This window comes from Convolutriloba macropyga, chromosome 6 (assembly GCF_964194025.1).
Source record: "Convolutriloba macropyga chromosome 6, txConMacr16.3, whole genome shotgun sequence".
NCBI classification, from domain to species: Eukaryota; Metazoa; Xenacoelomorpha; order Acoela; family Convolutidae; genus Convolutriloba; species Convolutriloba macropyga.
The window spans coordinates 21874634-21894231 of record NC_134473.1 but is presented as its reverse complement, the minus strand read 5'-3'; the positions used below and the strand labels follow the sequence as shown (position 1 = coordinate 21894231).

Sequence of the window (19598 nt, the reverse complement as noted above, 5' to 3'; positions counted from 1 at the left end):
TTTTTAAATAGCTCTTTTTGTAATTAATGCCTTTCATGACATTGAATGTAATTTTGTTTCGAAAAAAAATTAAAAGTATTACATACTTTAGCACTTCGCTTTTTTGTCTACTTGTTACCTAGTCTTACTAATGAATGGCCACGTACTACGTTATAATTGTTTTAAGAAGGCTCAATCAAATATTTTTTGAATGCCAAAATTTGGCTTGACGGTTTTGACAGCGCTTTCTGTCAAGTTTCAATTGAAATTTTGTTTGTTCTTTGTTGTTCTTTTTAGCCGCTTTAAAAAATGAATAAGGACAGGTCCTAATGCCCTTCTATAGAAGCAGTGGTAATCGTTGATTTGTGGTAATATTAATTGATTCCTAATGGTATTCATTACTTTGAAGTTAACTGTTTCAAAAAAATAAGTTAATTTTTTTACTTTACTGTTTTTGTTCTTTTTTGTATAATTGTTACGAAACCTTTTTATGGACTGGTCTCATATGTTTTCTGGTGATTTATAAGTTATTTTTGTTTAGTTTTAGGTTTATCTGACGGTATGTTGACTTTGTTATTAAATTTAGTTTTTAAGGGGGACATAAATTTTTTGATGTAATTAATGTTTGTTGTTGTTGTTGTTTGATTTTGCTGTTCGGCTTGACTCGCTTTCTTAATATTGACATATTACAGCAATCTAATGCATCAATTTTTACTCCACTGAGTTATTTGCTTTGGAGGCTATCTTATCGTTCATACAGAATTCTTTGAAAAAGACTTGGGCTTTTTTGGGATTCGCAAAAAATAATTTTTGGGTTTTTCTATCTGTTCCTCAATTGGTAGACAATTATGACAAAATTGTGGATGGGCGGGGTCGGAACCTTATGTGCCATTGCACATTACCGAGCCGCCTTGTTCAAATTTATTGTGGCTTTAATGTTTGATCTAGATATAGTGCGATATACGAGGAATCACTGAATATATTTTTTTTGGAAAAGTTCAAAAAAATTCATTTTACCTTTTTAGGAAAATTGAAATGCTGTTTAAGTTCTCACAATAAAAATTAGGAGCTTTTCTGCAAGCGCCCCCACTTAGTTTTGCACCCCTCCCACTTTATACACCTTTAAACATACTGTTAGAGTTAAGTCAGTTTATACGTGAACATAATATGTATTATTATGCATTCATTAAAAGCTAGCATAGCTATGATTTAAAAGTATTACGTATTTCAACGAAACTTTGTTACATATAACGTAAACACCGCTAAATGTTTCTGTATTATATCATTTTTTGGTGTTATCGGCTACAATAAGGGCCCGATTTTTAAGTTTTTTAAAGGAAACTATTCTCTTGTTTCAAGAATGCCTTCAATCTACCTAGACGCTCTTGTTCCAATGGAATGCAAATGTCGCTCTTACAATTTTCAAAAACATAGAATTGGGGGGGGGGGTGCTAAAATAACAGCTATATAGGGCTGGGGAGAGCGCTAGCAGACAAGATGCAAAAATTATTATACAATATAGAGACTGGTTGTAATTAAATTTGTAATGAAAATTTTCATGGATGAATCAACCAGCAACTTGAGGCACTATCTGCAGTTTGATTCTACATCAGACAAATTTTACGTAAACATGGAACCAGCTGTACGAAAAAAAACAGGTAAGCTGACCTTTTGTTTCTGTTATTAATCCAACAAGTAACGCTTTAGATAATCATAGCAATAAATTTGTTAGTTAAAACACCATGAGGCTTCCGTTACAGCGCAAAAATGTTGACTTCCTGGTTTGAAGGGCGACCCAAACCAGCACTGATCAGACCAACTTGGGTCGCGCACGGGGGGGGGGGGGGTTAAACCGCGACCGCTCAACAGAGTCTGGCAGCACTATCTACGGTCTGATTAGGACACCATCCAGAGTCTGCACGGTCTGATCAGGGCGCTATCTGCGGTCTGTACAGTCTGATCATAGCCCCGTTCAGAGTCTGTATAGTCTGATCATAGCGTTTTTCGGCTCTGGATAGTTGTGTGGTATGGTCTGGATACTCTGAACAGAGCTCTTTCGCAGTGTGCGACTCAAGTCTGACTGATCAGAACCAATTTTGGTCTGGATGGTCAACTCAGAACCGGCTTGGGTCGCGCACCCTGTCCTGGGTTAAACTATAGCAGGAACACTCTTGACATACCCTGTGCCTTTTAATAGTGATGTTTTGTCCAGATTGTATGAGCCTGGGCCAGGTGCTAATAGAACTGTATTCTCTGAGGGCAGGAAGCTGTTATTCCTGGGAGCCAGGGAGCCAAAGGGGGCGTACCCATCTGAAACATGAAATAAATACTAAAACATACAGCAAAAAAAAACTTTAAACGTGTCTTCCCCTTTTTATATAGCCCCACACAATTATAACTCCTATTATGGTTTATTTTCGGTATTTGCTGGTGGTGGTAAGACCACTAAGCTGAGGGGAGTACCGTATGGGAGAAATATTTTTGTGGAAGTACCCAAAAATATGATTGGTCGAACCGTACTCATTGAGAAAAATGAATCATTGATTGATCTTTTCTGTTTATTACTACATGTACTAACCGTATTTCCTCCTGGATATGTCAGCTGGAATTGGTACCTCGTAAGCACCTGGACCCACAATCTCAGTAGTAGTGGGTTTCACCTGGGACACTATCCGAGGTGCACGGTCGTACATAGTCGGGCACACTCAATTGATGTTGACACAACAACAGCTTCGTGTCTGACAGTTTCGAGTTTTGACCGACTCTGGTGGTAGAAACAGTAAAAAGGTTTATATTAGTAAAAGACTTTTTAATGAGGTCGTTATCAGGTACTATAGCTCCATACGGACGGAGGGTCGGTTATTGCTTACAGCCCAATATAATTGAAAACCTAACCAACTAGGGCTATAATTTTACTGTTAACACGCTAAAAAGCAGTTGTCGAAGTTTCTTGAGTCATTTTAGCCCTAATACTTAGCATTTGTTATTGGCAGCAGTGTATGGTTGTGACAATCCAAATAACTACAAGTTTGACCAAGAAATACCACCAATTGTCTTGGTTGAAATTGTAGGTAAAATGAGTTAAATTTTCTATTTTAAGGCAAAAAATATTAAAATCAGGGCGTTAACTTTTAGCCCCGATATTCCTCAGTCATATTAAACAACTTTCCTTCAAAAATAAAAAAATCTAACTGCTTTTCTACCTGGTGATTGTGTGCTGAATTGACTTGAAAAAAGAACTTACGTGTTTCTCAAAGCGATTACTCCTTTAACACAATTTTGTACAAAAACAAATGTAAGTTGATTAATCTAAAGAAAAATTTGACCAAAATAATTTGAGGGATGATCGTTTGTTTTCCACGGTTCGCTGGGATATCATAACAGATATAAAACTAATAAACAGTTAATAACACAGTTGAGCATTGATTCAAATTTTGTGTTCGTATCAAAAAACGCACGTGCTCCAATTTGAATTTTTGTACATTAATCAAGTGGAGGCCATTCAAGGCGACATTCAGCAAGCCGAATTTGAAAAGCTGCTGAACTAGACGAAAATTTGCTGAGGTTAGTATATTGGTCGATAGTCATTTTAGCCGACAACAGCAAATAAAACAGATCTATTCCGCTAACTATCTTCTCCACTGAGTTTTTCATAAACTAATTCAAAAATGCAACGTAAAGATTGTCATTCTGTCGTTTCAACATCATTTTGTTGGTATTTGTTTGCAAAATGGTGTGTCTGTTAAATTTTATGTCGGCTGGTGAACTAAATAAAATTTGCTGAAAGCAGGATAGCTTCATGCAGTATAGCAGCTGGCGTGTATATAGGTGCGCTTCGATGTATATGGCCCCTCATTTGTTTGGATGTAAAATTGGTACCTAAAAAATCTTGGAGGAAATATGAAGTAATATTTTTAAGGTCATTATATAATTAAATGCAGAATTTTTGCCTCGCATTTAAATCGGCTTGGTTTTATAGTGCCTTCCTTAACTCTCGCCGCATGAAACAATAATATGAGACAACTATCGACGGTCGCTCTAGCCGAAAGCAAGTTTAGCCAACAACAAATGAAGGAGACTCGCTGAGCAATTGCACATAATGTTTCGACCCCCCTCATCAGGATTTTTGACTTAAAGCACAGCCAAATCAAATGAAGAGATAAAAAACTCAAAAACTCATATATGGTTCAACAAACCACTAATTGAATAAATTAATGCCGCATTAGAGGGCCGATTAAATTTACCATTAATGAGACTACGAGAAAAGACGAGCCTAAAAGTCAAATAGAAAGAAACATTAATTTAACTCAAAACTCGAAGTCTACATTTCAACGAAAACATTATAACAAAATCAAAATGGCATCAGATAAAACCTAAACAAAACAAATTCAGCTGTGCTGCAAAAAATAGTTATTGAACATGTCCGTAGTGAGATTCTGTAACTCTTCCAAAAAAGGCTGCGGTAAAGGTAAAGTTCAAAAACATTTTTTTTTCGAAAACCAAGTTATTAATAACCATTCAGTACCAACTGAAAGGATTGTAAACTTATACTTCTTGATTTATGACTTCGGAAGCCATTAATACTTGTTAATTTACACCTCTTAAGGAAGCAATTAAGCTCTCATTATCTAGATTATGTCATATGAGTATAATAGAACAACAAAACAGGCAACAATTTCGTTTTAAAAAATCAATTTAACTAGCGAGAAAACGGTGTCACAGCTGTTTAAACGATAATCTACTCACCCAAAACATATTGTAGTTTTTTTTGCAGTTCTGTTTTGAAAGAACTGTCTTTTCCTGTTTTTAGGTGAACCAATTTCAGTTTAATGTACGTTTTTAAAGGAAAAGATCGACGATGAAACCAATCATATCTTTGCGATTGAAAAAATGAAGAGAATTTTTTCCCAATTTCATGAGAGAAAAGACGTTTCTATTTACATTTAACGTCAGATGTAAATTCCTTATCAACAACCATGTTGATTTCTGAAAACAAAAAATTTTACAGAAAAAATTATTTTTTCTGAAAATTCCAAAAAAATATTAGTTCTTCAAATTTTCAGCAGAATTAAAATTGCAGTTTAAAAGTTTTAAATTGAATGCCAGTATACCAGTACCAATCAAACTGTATCTGAGACCATATTGAAAGAAATTAGAATGGTGAAGGGGTACATCAGGCCTCGGAATCAACCCTCGAAGTTTGCATCGAGGCTTGATGCTCTAATTTTGCATCAAGCCGACTGTCAATTTTTAGAATGTTACAAGTTTAGGATAGCAGTCCTGGTTGTAAAGTTTTTACAGGTGTCTCCAAAACAACTCAAAATTTGTTTTTGTTTTTATTTAATTTTTGGCTACTTTTTTTTGTACAGTCGATTTCCGTCTATTTGATATTTGTTTTCTTCACCATTCAATACCAGGCAATTTCTCTTTAAATAAAGAAAATAATTTGTTTTTACAAAATTAAGTTTTTTAAAAAAACAAAATTAAAAGAGAAGTAAAAAAAAGTAAAAAAAGGTTCAATTAGAAGTCTTTCTGATAAACTGTTTTGCTTGTTGAAATAGCCGACTCTTCTTTAGTTGAAAGAGGAATTTTCAGAAGTAGAGATATCCTTTATTCTCTTTAAAATCTAATCACGTTTTAAAAATTTTAGGGAGACCATACCAAAACTAAAAGGAACAAGAAAAAATTTTTATCAAAAAGTTTTGATTTGCTTTTTCTTCAATTTTGAATATATTTTTTTCACATCATCATATAAAAAAAAATTAACAATACAGAAAAAGCAAAATTTGTAATTTAATTTCTTTTGAAACAAACTTGGTAACCGTCGTTCAAAACTCTTTGCAATAAAATCATCTTCGTTTCTTTTATCGCAATTTAAGTTCCTAAAACTTTTATCAAATGAAATACACTATCATCATCGTTTTAAATTTGAATATAGATTTAGAACGTTTTAAACTTTTGAATATAGATTAAAAACGTTCTGAATAATCCATGTTTAATCTGAGTCTGATGAGCTGGAGAAAAGGCTTGTTTTGGCACGATTCTCAAATCCGGCGCAAACTAACCAAAAGGAGTTGAAATATTTCTCCATGTTGTGTGTTTTCTTTTCAGAGAAAGTGTTTTAACCCTTCTTAAATGGAAAACAAATTTCTCATTTCTGTCACACACCACCACGAGGTTTTAATTAGATTTTAATCAACTAGAGTTAACACACGTTTTTATAGATACAAGGTAAAGCTAAAAAGAAGTAGGGGACTGCATCTTTTTTTTTAGTTTTTGTTTTTTTGTACAAATTTATATTCAAAATGTCGATGTTTTAGAAAAAATTAATTAGGAGGTACTTTACAGAGAAAATCGGGTTTCCTAAAAAGCAAAGATAAAACTTCATTTCAGACCTACCTAAGTTCTAACATAAATGCACAAATCTACGATTACATCAATCTATCAATTCCCTATCGATGGTTTTCCCTTTAAGTTTTTCCTTCAATTATAAAGCGTTCCCCTGTTGCCGATTGAAAAAAAAAACGAAAATTTTTTTATTAATTAGAAATAGACTTTGGGAGCTACTAATTGCCATTTCTTTTTTTTCTCGTTGTTGCCTAAGCAAAAAGGGCAAATTTGATTGGAGAAAAAGAGCTGTAATTAGCGGTAAAATTAGCATGGTTTTTAAAATATGATTTAGATACAGACAGGCTATTCTTGTTTTGAAACTAAAAATTTTTTATTTTCTAAAGCTTTGGTGGTAGTTAACCAAAATCAATCACGAAAAAACTTTGAAGTAATTTTAAGAAAAGTTTCCTTTCAACTGAAATGGCTGTTGGGTGGACTTTCTTACTACATTTTTAGCAATCAATAATTTTTTGATAGTGCCTTTAAAAGTTGAAACAAGATTTTAATCTTATTCAAATGCTTATTGTATAATTATTGTCAACATTTTATTTTCTCGCCTTTTGACGCTTCCTGTAATCGTAAAAAGTTAAATTAGAGAAATTTTCAGCATATTAACTTTCTCGCTTTCTCTTGTTTCAGCCTTATGTTTACGAATTAAATAAAAAGGCAAAAGAATTTTCAAGATGTAATTTGGCGATTTTTGGAAAACTTTTCTCTTGAAAATTTTTTAATTGCCCTTTTCAATTTTTTTTCACAAAAACGTTTTCCTGACTTCCTGTTATATTTTTACAAGAAAAACAATCAAATGGGTTGTTTTAGCCTAAATTTTTTCTAGCCTAAATTTTTTGAATTTGGTGTCTTCTTAGTCTAAACCAACCTGCAAAATCTTGTAAATCTATCTAGATTGGCTTTTCTCATTTAGTCAAAGCCAGTCTGATTACTTTTTATCTTAATTTTCTTTAAAGAAGGATAGTTTCAATTGCAAACAGATAACATCAATTTAAATATTTAATTTTTCATTCAGTTCTTTAAATTTTATCATGGCTTCTGCTCAATCTGATAATTATTTTTTGTCTCAAGGGGCCAGAAATTAGTCGCTTAATATATATATTTTTCCTTTTTTTCTCATTTAAGAGACTTGTATTTGATTAGACATTAATTATGCTTTGATGTAAATTGTAAGAGAAAAGAAATCTATTGACAAAGAAATTAGTCCAGAAATTGGGCCAGAAATTAGTCGCTTAATATATATATTTTTCCTTTTTTTCTCATTTAAGAGACTTGTATTTGATTAGACCTTAATTATGCTTTGATGTAAATTGTAAGAGAAAAGAAATCTATTGACAAAAGACAATTTCTTTTAGGGCGTACGGTCTGTTTCTGTGGAAATTGCGTCTGTTCTCCTATAAATTTAGATAATAGTTGAATGTTTTCTTATTAAAAATAGATCCTGTTAATTGGCACAATATCTTTATATAATTTTTAAAAGCTTGTGGGTTTCTTTGCTATTAAGAAGATGTGCAATAGTAGGTTCTTTTCAATGTTACTTTTCAAAAATTGGAAGGTGAATTGTGAAATATAAAACTTAGAAAAAAATTTTAAACAATTTTCTTCGTACAAAATTTTTAAATTATACTTAATGAATTTTTGCTTTACATCAGTCTTCTGATCATTGGGATTACCCGCTGCAAACGCGCATCCTGCGCATATAATTACCCGCTTAAATAGCATAATGCGCATACAATTACCCGCTTAAAAGGCATAATGCGCAGATAAGTCGCCGTACAATAATCATGCTGGGCATAAGAATAACCGAGAAAAGATTTTATTTGTCCTGTAATTTACAATGAAATGTCTAATATGTGCCATGAACAGTTAACTTGGAAGAGTAAAAAACATGATGGAGTTAAAAAGATTCAGTGCTGATTTACACTTGAAGCTAGGTCCGGGTAGATAGTGCAGTTGCAAAAATTTGTAAAACGTTGTTGTATATTGAATCATACTCCTGTACTGGATGAAAAAATATGTCCAGAGAGATTTCAAGCCTAAACACACGTATAAGCTTCAAATGTTTTCAAGCTTTGATTGTTTTCTGCACTCAAACTATAACAAAATTATTTTAAGCACATTTCGTTTATCTTATCTTAATTAATTAAAATCGGTTAATCCGAGTTTTTCGGCCTACTTTCTACTTCATGTGATTGTCCGAGGCCAATGTAGCTACAATATCACCTATTTTACTACAAGAAATTTTAATCGATTTGAAACGAAACAACGTGCGTTGTCTCAAGTAGTTGGCTTTAGTCCATAAATTTGTCCTCACTGCTTAACAAACTTACTGTTTTAACCAAAAAGCGTTTGACTCATTCGGGGAAATTTGAGTATATATTGCTAGGCGTAAATCAATTTCCTGGTGGTTCAATAACACCATAATCTTTCAACTTGAGCGTATTACTGGGCCGAAATCAGTTTGCCTAATAGTTCATTATCGCCAGAATCTTTCAACTGCAGTATTTTAATAGGTCAAAATCAAGTTGCTTTATTATTATATAATCAATTGTTAATCAAATGACAGAATCGTGAGATATAGCTATATTACACTAGACTGAAATCAAATTGCGTCTTAGTTTATTATCGCCAGAGTCATGCACCTTCAATTTTTTACAAGGCAAAAAACAAGTTGCTTCATATTTTACTACCTACAAAATCTTGCAACTTCTGTGTATTATTAGGGCAAAATCAAATTGGCCCGGGTCGAATTTTTCTGCCAAAAATGATGTAAGAGTGGAGCTGCAATGGGAGGATTTTTTAAGAAAATGCAGCTCAAAATTTTTACGTCTTTCTGGGCTGCATTAGGCTTCCAACGGGGGTAAAATGGCGTAAGAGTGAGGGGGTAAAAGACAAATTACCCCCCACTCTTAGATCTTTTTGGTCTATCAAGGGGGGTAAAATGATGTAAGAGTTCGGGGGTAATTTCTCACCAGTTTATAGTTCATTATCACCAGATAGACCAAAAAGATCTAAGAGTGGGGGGTAACTTAAAAAGACCAGTTGCAAATTCAATGTATTACTAGGCCGGAATGAAAATTCTCCATAGCTTGTTAGAAGAGTGTACCAATGCAGACCAGCACCGAATCAGTCTATTGCAAGTTCTTTTCATCATTCTTTTTCTGCATTTTTTCTGTAGAAACCACAATAAAAAATAGTACGTGATCATGTAATCTAAAAAAAAGCTGAAGTATGCGTTTATTAAACTTACCTCGTTACTGTTTTTTGGTAGGCAATGCTTAAGCATCTAAATATGACAAATTTCAGTACCTTGAATTTTGCGTGATTTGATGGCGAAATGATTCAATGATGAAATAAGTGTAACAAGAAGACAAGTAATTTAGTTTTTTTAATTCATTGCGTTGGTTTCTCGTACTTTAGCAAAATTGCCGAAATCAGCGACAATGCGAAAGTCACCAACAAAAGTGCCAGTGTTGTTGCTTCGTCGCTAATTCCGCAGCGAATTCTAGGCACAATAACACTGAGAATTATGGCGACTAATTCCCAAAATCAAGGGTCTAGATTAGGGTCGGCGAACAGCTCAAAAGATAAGAGTTAATTACAGAGTATATATAGTCGATCAAATGTGTTGTTTGCCGCAAAATGTTGATTTATTTTTTGGTTAATTTCATTTATTTTTTCAATTTTTTAAAATTTTAATTGACTTGTTGCATATATTCCAAAATTTAAGGTCATATGTGACAAACACTATCAGCAGATCATTGTTAATCTTAGCTTTTGTGCTGCAAAGGCCCCATTGTGTGCGCTGTGGAACGAAAGTTTGAGCAAATTCTCTTTTTGCCTATTTGATTTTTTTTGTGCTCAATTGGCAGAACAATATAGTTTGCTACGAATTACTTGCCTTCTTGATTTAGTTATAAATTTGAAAAAAAAACAGAATTTTAAATGAGCTGATAATTATGAGTACAAAATGTTCCATTACAATAGACATGGTAAATCATGCTAAATTCGGAATACAATTTACTGAAAATTTAGACAGGCTGGTCATAGCTTTTAACATGAACAGAGAAAGGACAATTTAAAAAAACAGTCTAAGAACAGTCTGGGTTTTACTCTGATTCAGTAGTAAGAGACAATAGCCGACAACTACAAGACGGTTATTATGGTTCTAAAAATGAGCTGAATACTGAAATCGTGAAGACGATAATTCCTAAATAATAGTATAGAGGTCTGCAACAGTTTAAATAATATTGATGATGTAACAAATTTTGTCCCTTCTCAACCTCGCCTTGTTTTTCCATTCATACAGAGAGCATACATTCATAAAGTGGGCTGCCAATATGCGTAGCCCACATCTATTCTTAAACCATATACAAGCATTTCTATGTTTCAAATTTTAACTGAGTTATTTGTAGCTTAAATATTTTCAACGCTTCTAAGCTTAAACATGCCGTGAAAACATTGAATTATCATTGATTTATCAACTTGATTTATCAAGTTAATTTGGCACTTGGGCCGCAGTCATCGCGGTCTAGGAAGTAAAAATTTAAACCAACGTCTTCCTTTTAAAACCACCAGTAAAAATCATGGAAAATTTGTGCCATTAATTCTGTGCGTATTAATTTACAAATTTGCCACTATAATTATGCAGTTTATTTTGATTTACTCTCTTAAATGCGTAGTTGTTTACGTGGTCTTACATGCACTTCAGTGTGTTATTGATGCTACTCCTGATATCTCAAATCCACCGGAGCCTCCTAATCCGCCCAATCCGTCGGATCCGCCGACTCCATCAACAACTCCTCTCCCAGCTAGACAGTTTCTGGGTTATCCAATCAGAACTACTTCTTCACCGCCAGTCTACTCCTACACTGCACCCTGGAGACGCAGCAGGAACAAATATTTTTTACTACATTACAGCTGCATGCTTGATAGAGCTTTTAACTATGATCATTTACAGTTTCTGATCCCATTTCGGTAGAAAGGCAAAAACTCAAAAAACGAAAGGTTTGTTTTATTTTTGCATTCCCAACTTCGAGACTTGAGGCAACTTAGTGAAACCTTATTGACCATGTGTTCATTTTTGCAGTCAAATTTGCAGGCGTTTCTGATTATAGCCCAACTTCAGAAATAGTTGTATTCTAAGAATCGTACTTAAATCCTAATAACGGGCACAATTATAGTACAAGTTATTAAGAACTCTGCCAGATAAATATTCCGGCCCGGGATATTAATCTTGTACGATATGAAAAGTCATTGGAAGATTTGATGATTTCCTAACTGTTTGAATTTTATTTTAATTTGCAACATTTAGTAAAAAAAAACCTGCTAGATTAAAATCTAGCTTGCTTAAAATCTGACAGCAGGCATAATTATCTGGCCAAAGATTTCCCATGGAAATTTCAGCTGGTGAAGTTGTAAAGTAACCAAATTGCATTTAAATTGAGCAAAAACTAATTGAAAGAATTGCGGATAATTATTCAGTTTTAGAAAAAATTTGAAAACTGAGCAGAAAAATTTCGAAAATTAGGGAAACAAGTGACGTTTTTATACGTAAGTAGCTTTTATCACCAGTTCTTTTCAATGTTTGCATTTTTTGGTATTTATAATTTTTCAAACCGTAACTTCGGACGCGAATGATTTTTCTTTCACAACAAATTATTTCAAATGTTTTTGTAGTGTTTTTTTATCGACAACTGTTCCCCAACAAATCAGAGTAAGAGGCTTTTTACTCTATCTCTTCAGTCACCCCAGCATATAACCCTCATTTTCAATTTGCAAACGCATTAAATCCGAGAGAGCTACAAAAGTTCTTGCGATGTTGCATTTAAAGATTATTGTATTTGATTTTCATATGAAACAATGAATCCACGAGGCATTTTAAACGTCTGTTTTTATGAATCAATTTCATTGCAGATGGCGTTCCGCATTCTATAAACGTCCTATTCAATATAAAGTATCTACACAATGTAAAATTACTTTATTATCTCCACATACTAATACTACATCAAATAATCTGTTGTACCATAATTGTTGTTGATAAAATTAACCTATTGTTAACATATATTGCAATTCAATGAATTTGAAGTTTTGAAAAGTTTTCGGCGTTGTCTTTCCATTCTACTCGACTTGTCAAATTTTATTTTTTTTTGCAAATTGCCTTTTTTACAAGTTATTTTTTTGGAGTTGCAACTAAAAGTAAGTTATTGGCAGTAAATTTTCTCATCTTATTTTTCCTTTAATTGTTTCAAAACGTTTAGTATAATTATTTGGGATGTGAATCATGTCAGTATGCACGGTCAATTTGCTACTTCTACTTGTTTCTGAAATTTTTCCTGGTGTGTTTTTTTTTAAATATTTTTAACACATTTCATGATCATTGAAATGAAATTGGACTGATCAGTTAGTTTTGGCCGCCTCGATACAGGAAATTGGACAATAAAACGAGAGCTTTCAAGGTGTGTGTTTAACTGAAATTTTAATCTAGTGTAAGAAATGGGTGTTTAAAGAAATTCTTGCCTTTTCTTTAGCGGTTTTTTTGTTCACATGTGGCATTTTGGCATTGTTCTTTTTCCAGATTTGTTTCGCATTTGTTTTCTAAATTGTTTTCTCAATCCAATCAGCGTTCATTCTAGCTCTAGTTTTCCGTGTAAGTAATGGAAATTTTTGAATTGCATGGCAAGACTTGTCTTGTGATGTTTCTCTAAGTTACTGTTCATATGCAATTCAATTCAGTTCAATCAATCAGAACAAACCTTACAACAGTAGTTGCTATGAGTAAAAATTTTTTTAGACGTAAGCCAAAAAGAGAGTGCTAAAATATACCCGGGTCGGTAAAAACGTTGCTCTTGCTGCAAAATGTGCCAACACTTTCACATATAAAAAGAAGTTTAATGTTGAAAAAATATATACATAATGAGTTCTTTCGCGTACAACATTATGATTACAATGGTCACTCTGATGTATTTTTTTTATTTCAATAAGATTTAATATAAAATGGTAGAATTTTTTATGAGCATTAAGTGAATTTGTGAAGATTCAAGGTGACATTCTGAACTGGTCCGCACAATCAAGTGTAAATCGGTCTCATTTTGAAAGAAGATTTCATTTTGTACATTAAAACATGCTTCCATGATTACTCCAGCGAACTTCAAGTTTTTGTCTTGGAATTGTCTTTCAACCAATATGGGGTTTTTGCATCTTCTTCAGTGCAATATCTTTTTGGGTGTTTATCATTGTAGAACCAGGAATAAGCCTAATGCAAATTAATTATATCGTAAATCAGGAATATTAACATGATTTTCAAAATCCTCATCATGCAAAATATCGTAACAAATAATCAAAGTTATTGCTTTCTGCAAGAAACGTGCGGGAATTTTCGAAACTTGCGGGGAAAAATGGATAATTTCACTTAAATCAAGGATGCAGTTTGACATCTGTTTCGTCGAATAGTCGTTACCATTGGGACACAGCCACTAACTGCAACCCAGATAGCAGTTCAGAGAACATAGAGTGCTTCAGAAGGTGTCAATGGCACAAGAGATCCTTCATTGACAACCGACAGATCATAGTGGAAGGCATGTGTGACTATACAGGAAGATGCCGCTGCAGAACAAATTATATCCATAGGTTAACTGCGTAGCTTTTTTTGTTTTGTCCCCCAATGATTCCAGAGTTTTTGGAATCCTGTAATACGTCTTAAACTACGATTTTAAAATACGCCTTACGTGATAAGAAACAAATTTTTATGGGATTTTTTGTCATTTAAGATCTGATAAAGTTGAATTTTTATCTTTGTATTTTTACTGCGTGGAAAATTTTTATTGTGTAACATGACAAAGTTTTCTGTAAAGTTTTAGTCAGGCTTTGTCTAAATCTGTCAGATCTTGCACAACAAAAACTCTAGAATCACTGGGGTTTTCCACATAGATTTACTAAATTTTATTTTCCTGTACAAATAATCTATATGTCTAATTCATCTTGGTTTTTTTTCTATATAATTAAAGATCTATGTGCTTTAATAAATAGAATTTTACACTATTTCTTTTTTCTTATATTATTTGCCAGTTTTGCATGCAACAATAAACTTTTTGTTTTACTTGAAACAGTAATTTCGAATAAGTTAACTTTGTAGGAACCAAGTTTCGTAATCTACATTTAGGTACACGATAACCCATAATGCTCTAAGCCAACCAATGCATATTAGCAGTACTAATAAAGGTATACAAAATTTTATCAACGTTTGGGCTGTACAAAAATCTTAGCTCAATGAAAAATTTTATTTGCTCCTCTTATACAGATGTGAGCCCTCGAAATTGAAATTGAATGAATAGTTTCTGAAAACTGCAGGTGTTATTTGTCTAGAAAAATGTGTTCTCCAGATGGCCTGTTTTTCTCATTGCTTTCTGTCTTCATGAGGTAGTGATATGTTCAGTTTCAATGAGCTTTGCCAGCCCTTTAATGACCTTATTTCAAAAATATTTTTAAATTGAAAAACTGAGAATCTGCTTGAATAAAACTGAAAAAAAATTGAAAGACGACTGTTTCGCCACTGTTTCGCAACAATAATTATAATCCCAGACAAAAAGGCAAGATTTGACACTTTACTTTTCGAATAACTGGTAAAAAATTGTGTAGAATGAACTGACTGATTATTTAGAATAACGCCGTATATAGATAACAATTTTGCATCTAACTTGAAGAAAAAAAGAAAATTGAATGCACCAAAAACAATTTTGCGCAACAGACGTATTTATATTTTAAAAAGTTGTTTCGAAAGCGAGTGAAGTGATGTATGCTTATATTGAGTTATTTAAAATTTCATGAAAAACTTAATTTGAATAATTGAAGTAACTTTTCAATACAATTGGTTATATTGCAGGATATTGTCAGAATCTGCCAGGCACTTGCAGATAATCATTTTTTTTACTGGGGATTGTGTTGCATCTTTTAAGGTATTTTTGCATTCATGACCAAAAGATAAAGAAATATCATTGAAAATTCCGCGGACTATGAAAAAATTAATAGTATTAATCAATTTTTGATGTCTGAATTTACGTTTAGAGAAATTCATTTGCTTGGATTTATAATATATATTAACGGGCAGCAATTAATTTGTTACAAAAGATAAACAGCAAACTCGCTGGTTTAAATGTAAAGCAGTTTCGATTGATATTTTTCTGATGTCTTTGAAATAAAATTTGGTTGCACTGCATTATTTTCGTGTTTGTACTTTTCATTGGACTAGCTTAAACTTAGCTCAGAATTTTCAACAGCTTTTGACCTTGTACTGCCAACGGTTGTAAGTTTTCAACGAAAAGTTAACTCACTAAAAAAAGGTCAAGGATTAGGGAACACTGAAATGAGGTTGTTTGTTTTATACAATACATCCTACTATGATATGTCACTTTAAATTATCTCTCAAAACTATAACTCAAATAAGACTTCTCAACGTTGCTTCAGTTTATTTGCCCTCTGAAGCCCAATTCTGATCTCAGAGCACCCATTTTTGGGAAATAATTTCAATCAGTTCCATAAATTAGGTACTGTATGATCCATTTTGCGTTCTTCTGTGTTGACATAAGTACAGTTTCAACAAGACGGGGACTTGTTTGAAAAAGCAGCAAACGAAACGAAAAATTAATGTCCAATAATATACCGAAAAAGCAAATACGAATATTTTCCTTTTTTACAGTAGAAGCAGAAATGTATAAATAAAAATGCTGAAATTGCTTAAACGCAAATAAAAGTTTATTCAAATTTCATGAAGCTTATTTTTTGATTCCATTGAAAATGAGCAGCAAAATTGACACTGCTCTTGACCCATTTGTTTTTGTACGGGCATTGAACAAGTAAGAAAGTGGCGTGAAATCTCAAAAATCTAAAATTGGCGAGCAGAAATTAAAAAATTGCCAAAAATTGTCTAGAAGTGGTCCAAAGTTGATATGCTGACTCGTTTTCGAATTCATTGATAATTCAAAATGTTCGCCTCAAAATTTTTTTGAAACAGATTGCGAAACGAAGATTTCACATTGTGATGAGTCAGTACTTCGAGAACTCCGTGATCCTCTGACAGTTTATCTGTCTTTTTTTTCTTTTGCCGACTACAGATTAAATCCAATCCTATTCTTTAGTCTTCAAAGAAGCGAAAGAAGCTCGTATACCAGCTAAGGCAATTTTCCGCTTTTCGTGCAAGACGGTTATCTTACAAGAGTCCTAAAAGATAATGAATGGCATTTGTAAGAGAGCCAGAGTCTGATGAAAAATGATTTCAAACAAAAACCAAAATCTGATCAAACAGTGATTTTAGCCAAACAGGGTTTTAAGGCCAAATGTTGTTTTGAAGCTTCTCCTGTAATGTAGTAGAGTGTAGTAAAGACAAATTGTGGAAAAGTAACGCAACATCATATGCTTATTTGTGCATAAAAAAGAGGAGAATAATTTTTATGTTAATTACTTTATTATCGCATCTATTTTGTTCGAGATTTTGAGAGTTTAAGAAGAAATTGTATTTCTATATTACAGCGTAACTGTTAACTGAGAAATTAGGTACACATAAATCTAAAATCTGAATAAGACGAGTTAATGTTGAGAACATGGAAATTGAACGAGTCGAGGACATAGGATTTTAAATATTGGACGGCTCTAACCATACAAAGTTTGCGTATCGAAGGGTGTGATCGTTAGCAATCTTCATTGAGGACGTCATCCTGGACTGTTATTTCTGTTATGTCTTCACCCTTTGCTCTTTGGCTCAGATCGTGTCACCGATACATTCCTGAACCCTAAAAATATTTAGATTAAAACTAGCGCAATCGATCAGGTTTATGGAAAGGCTTACTGAAAATTATGTTATCTGCATTTTTTCCCAGCTTCCTATGTATAATAGAACAAATTTTATGCGTATTTGAACGTTTAGAAATACTCGACACTGATGGTCTAATCTTTTTGACGTACGTGGTTAAGAAAATGATGCATAGATTGCTCCTTGCATTTAAGCAGTAAAATCCTCGTGGAAAAAGATGTTTAGAGGATCAGGAGAAGTTTAACGAGCAAACATACGTTTATCAGATCAATAGGGCTAAAGGCATCAGAAGTTGAAATCTTTCTTTGCCTTCAACTTTGACACCTCCTTATTCGTTGCAGGATTTCAAGTAGTCGGTATATTGCAAAACTCAGATTATGCACACTTAAAAAATGTCTGATCGAAATCGCCTCTTATCAGACCGTCCCCGAAGAAAAGACCTCTCATCCAACCGACTCAAACCGAAATCGGCTCTGTTCAGAAGTCCCAGGTAAAAATAACCTCTGATCAATCCAACTCAGACCGAATTAACCTCTGATCACTCTATCTTTGCTCAAAAATCTTTGTGAGCTCAAAAAGCTCCTCTATTCAGACTATCGTGCGCTCGAAAGTCACTTCTTATCAGACTAGTATGCGCTCGAGTCCACTTCTGAGCAGAATAATGTGCTCTCAAATCCACCTCTGATCAGACCACGTGCGCTTGAAGTCGCTTCTAATCAAAATCAAGTGCAATTTAAATAGCATCTGACCAGACACAGGTGCTCCCGAAATAGTCTAATCAGAGAATGTTTTTAGACATGAACAAATCTCCTAATGTGGGTTTAACATAATCGTTTCATGTTGTTTTTGTGTTCTGAGTAGTAAAATATGCAACCTAGGAAAAAACCAAATCTGAGGTTACGGTGATAAAAGAAGACCCCAAATCTTGGAAAACAATAATTTTGTAGGCTTTAGTGCATGTTTCTGACTCCATAGATGAAGTTAAACAGTTGTTCATAAAATATGTTTTGTTTTACTGTTATTCAAATTTAATTCTAAAGCAGACCGGCAATTGCTATCAACTGGACCATATGATTCTGATCAGCGCCATCAGACTCTAAAAGATGTTTTGCTCAAAACACTGCGTCATTTGTTGCCGCTTGGAGCTGATCAAAACGCTGCTTCATTTGTTGCCTAAATCCAAAGAAAAAATGAAAAAAAATTGCACTCGAAACGGTTTTTGATTAGACACAAACGCTCAAATTCTTTTCTGATCACACTATTGTGCGCCCGAGTTCCCTCTGATCAGATCGTCTCAGATAGATGTCACCTGTGATCAGACAAATTTCATATTATTGGGCTGACTAAATTGAACAACTCTATATAAGTTTCATTGCGTTATCAACAAATATTTCTATAGCGTTGAAGCTGTAAGCTTATAGTGGAGCTATATTTTGTTCTCCTTGGTGTTTATTAGAATTCAAAAAAATTTTTAATTGTATTGGGGCGTTTTGATTATTCACACGTTTTCAAGACTTTTAAAGTCAAATTGGAGTAGTGATTTTGGTCACGGCGAAACAGGAAGGGGAGCGAAAAAGCGAGTGGTTTTGCGGTATAAATATTTTTTGCTCTAATTTTAAATTACAGTGAGATAACGGTGTTTGAACATAAATTCGCTTTCTTGCTAGTGGTTTTATTCACATGCGACAAATTCACTTTGATATTTACTGTTTTTTCAATTTTTTGGATCTGATTTCTGTCTAAATGGTTTTTCCAATTCATTAATAGTTCATTATAGGCCCAGTTTTTTGTTTGAACTAAATTTCCATGTCTAGTTAATGGTTTTTTTCATATGTGACAGTTTGACATTGATTGTCTTTTTTTTTAATTTTTTTATCCAATTTTGCTGGAAAAAGTTTTCCCAATTCACTCATAGTCCGTTCTAGGTCGTCAGGACTTGTCCTGCTATGTTTTTTACAGTTTAAAGAATTTGAATTGTATTTGGGTTCTGTCGTTTTTTAAGATCTGTTCACACATTTTCATGATTTTTGAAGTCAAATTGGAGTTGTGATTTTGGTCACGCCGAAACAGGAAGTGGAGCGCAGAAGCGAGTGGTTTTGCGGCGTGAAATGTTTTTGCTCTAAATTTGAAGTAGAGTGAGAAAACGGTGTTTGAACAAAAATTCGTTTTCTCGCTAGTGGTTTTTTTAGTTCACATGCGGCAATTTCACCTTGATTTTTACTATTTTTTTAAATTTCTTGGATCAGATTTTTTTCTGAATGGTTTTCCCAATCCATCCATAGTTTGTTCTAGCCCTAGTTTTGTGTTTGAACCAGATTTCCATTTCTCGTTAGTGGTTTTTTTTTGTTCACATATGGGAATTTCATTTTGATTTATAATGTTTTTTCTAAATGGTGCTCCCAATTCACTCATAGTC

The 19598-nt window shown here is 33.3% G+C and overlaps 2 protein-coding genes across 2 annotated transcripts in view; one reads left to right on the top strand and one right to left on the bottom strand.

Moving 5' to 3' along the window:
* Positions 1–3456, bottom strand: part of LOC142341567 (sperm-tail PG-rich repeat-containing protein 2-like) — a 33717-nt gene extending 30261 nt beyond the window's left edge. Inside the window, exons 1-3 of the mRNA XM_075392610.1 lie at positions 3224–3456; positions 2558–2743; positions 2160–2289 (exon numbers count right to left, since the gene is read on the bottom strand). Of these exons, the coding sequence (XP_075248725.1) occupies positions 2160–2289; positions 2558–2672 (245 nt within the window). The 5' untranslated portion in view covers positions 2673–2743; positions 3224–3456. The remainder of the gene's footprint in view (positions 1–2159; positions 2290–2557; positions 2744–3223) is intronic.
* Positions 3457–10819: 7363 nt separating this feature from the next.
* LOC142341568 (uncharacterized) lies at positions 10820–14034 on the top strand. The gene is made up of 2 exons (XM_075392611.1): positions 10820–11271; positions 13831–14034. The coding sequence occupies exons 1-2, from the start codon at positions 11024–11026 to the stop codon at positions 14018–14020; spliced, it is 438 nt and encodes a 145-aa protein (XP_075248726.1). The 5' UTR covers positions 10820–11023; the 3' UTR covers positions 14021–14034.
* The last annotated feature ends 5564 nt before the right edge of the window (positions 14035–19598 follow it).

Bases quoted from the DNA above. Each gene is read 5' to 3' on its own strand.
- LOC142341568 (XM_075392611.1), top strand. From the start codon at position 11,024: ATGCAGTTTATTTTGATTTACTCTCTTAAATGCGTAGTTGTTTACGTG. The intron at 11,272-13,830 runs GAACAAATATTT...TTCGTCGAATAG, and splicing joins GCACCCTGGAGACGCAGCAG to TCGTTACCATTGGGACACAG.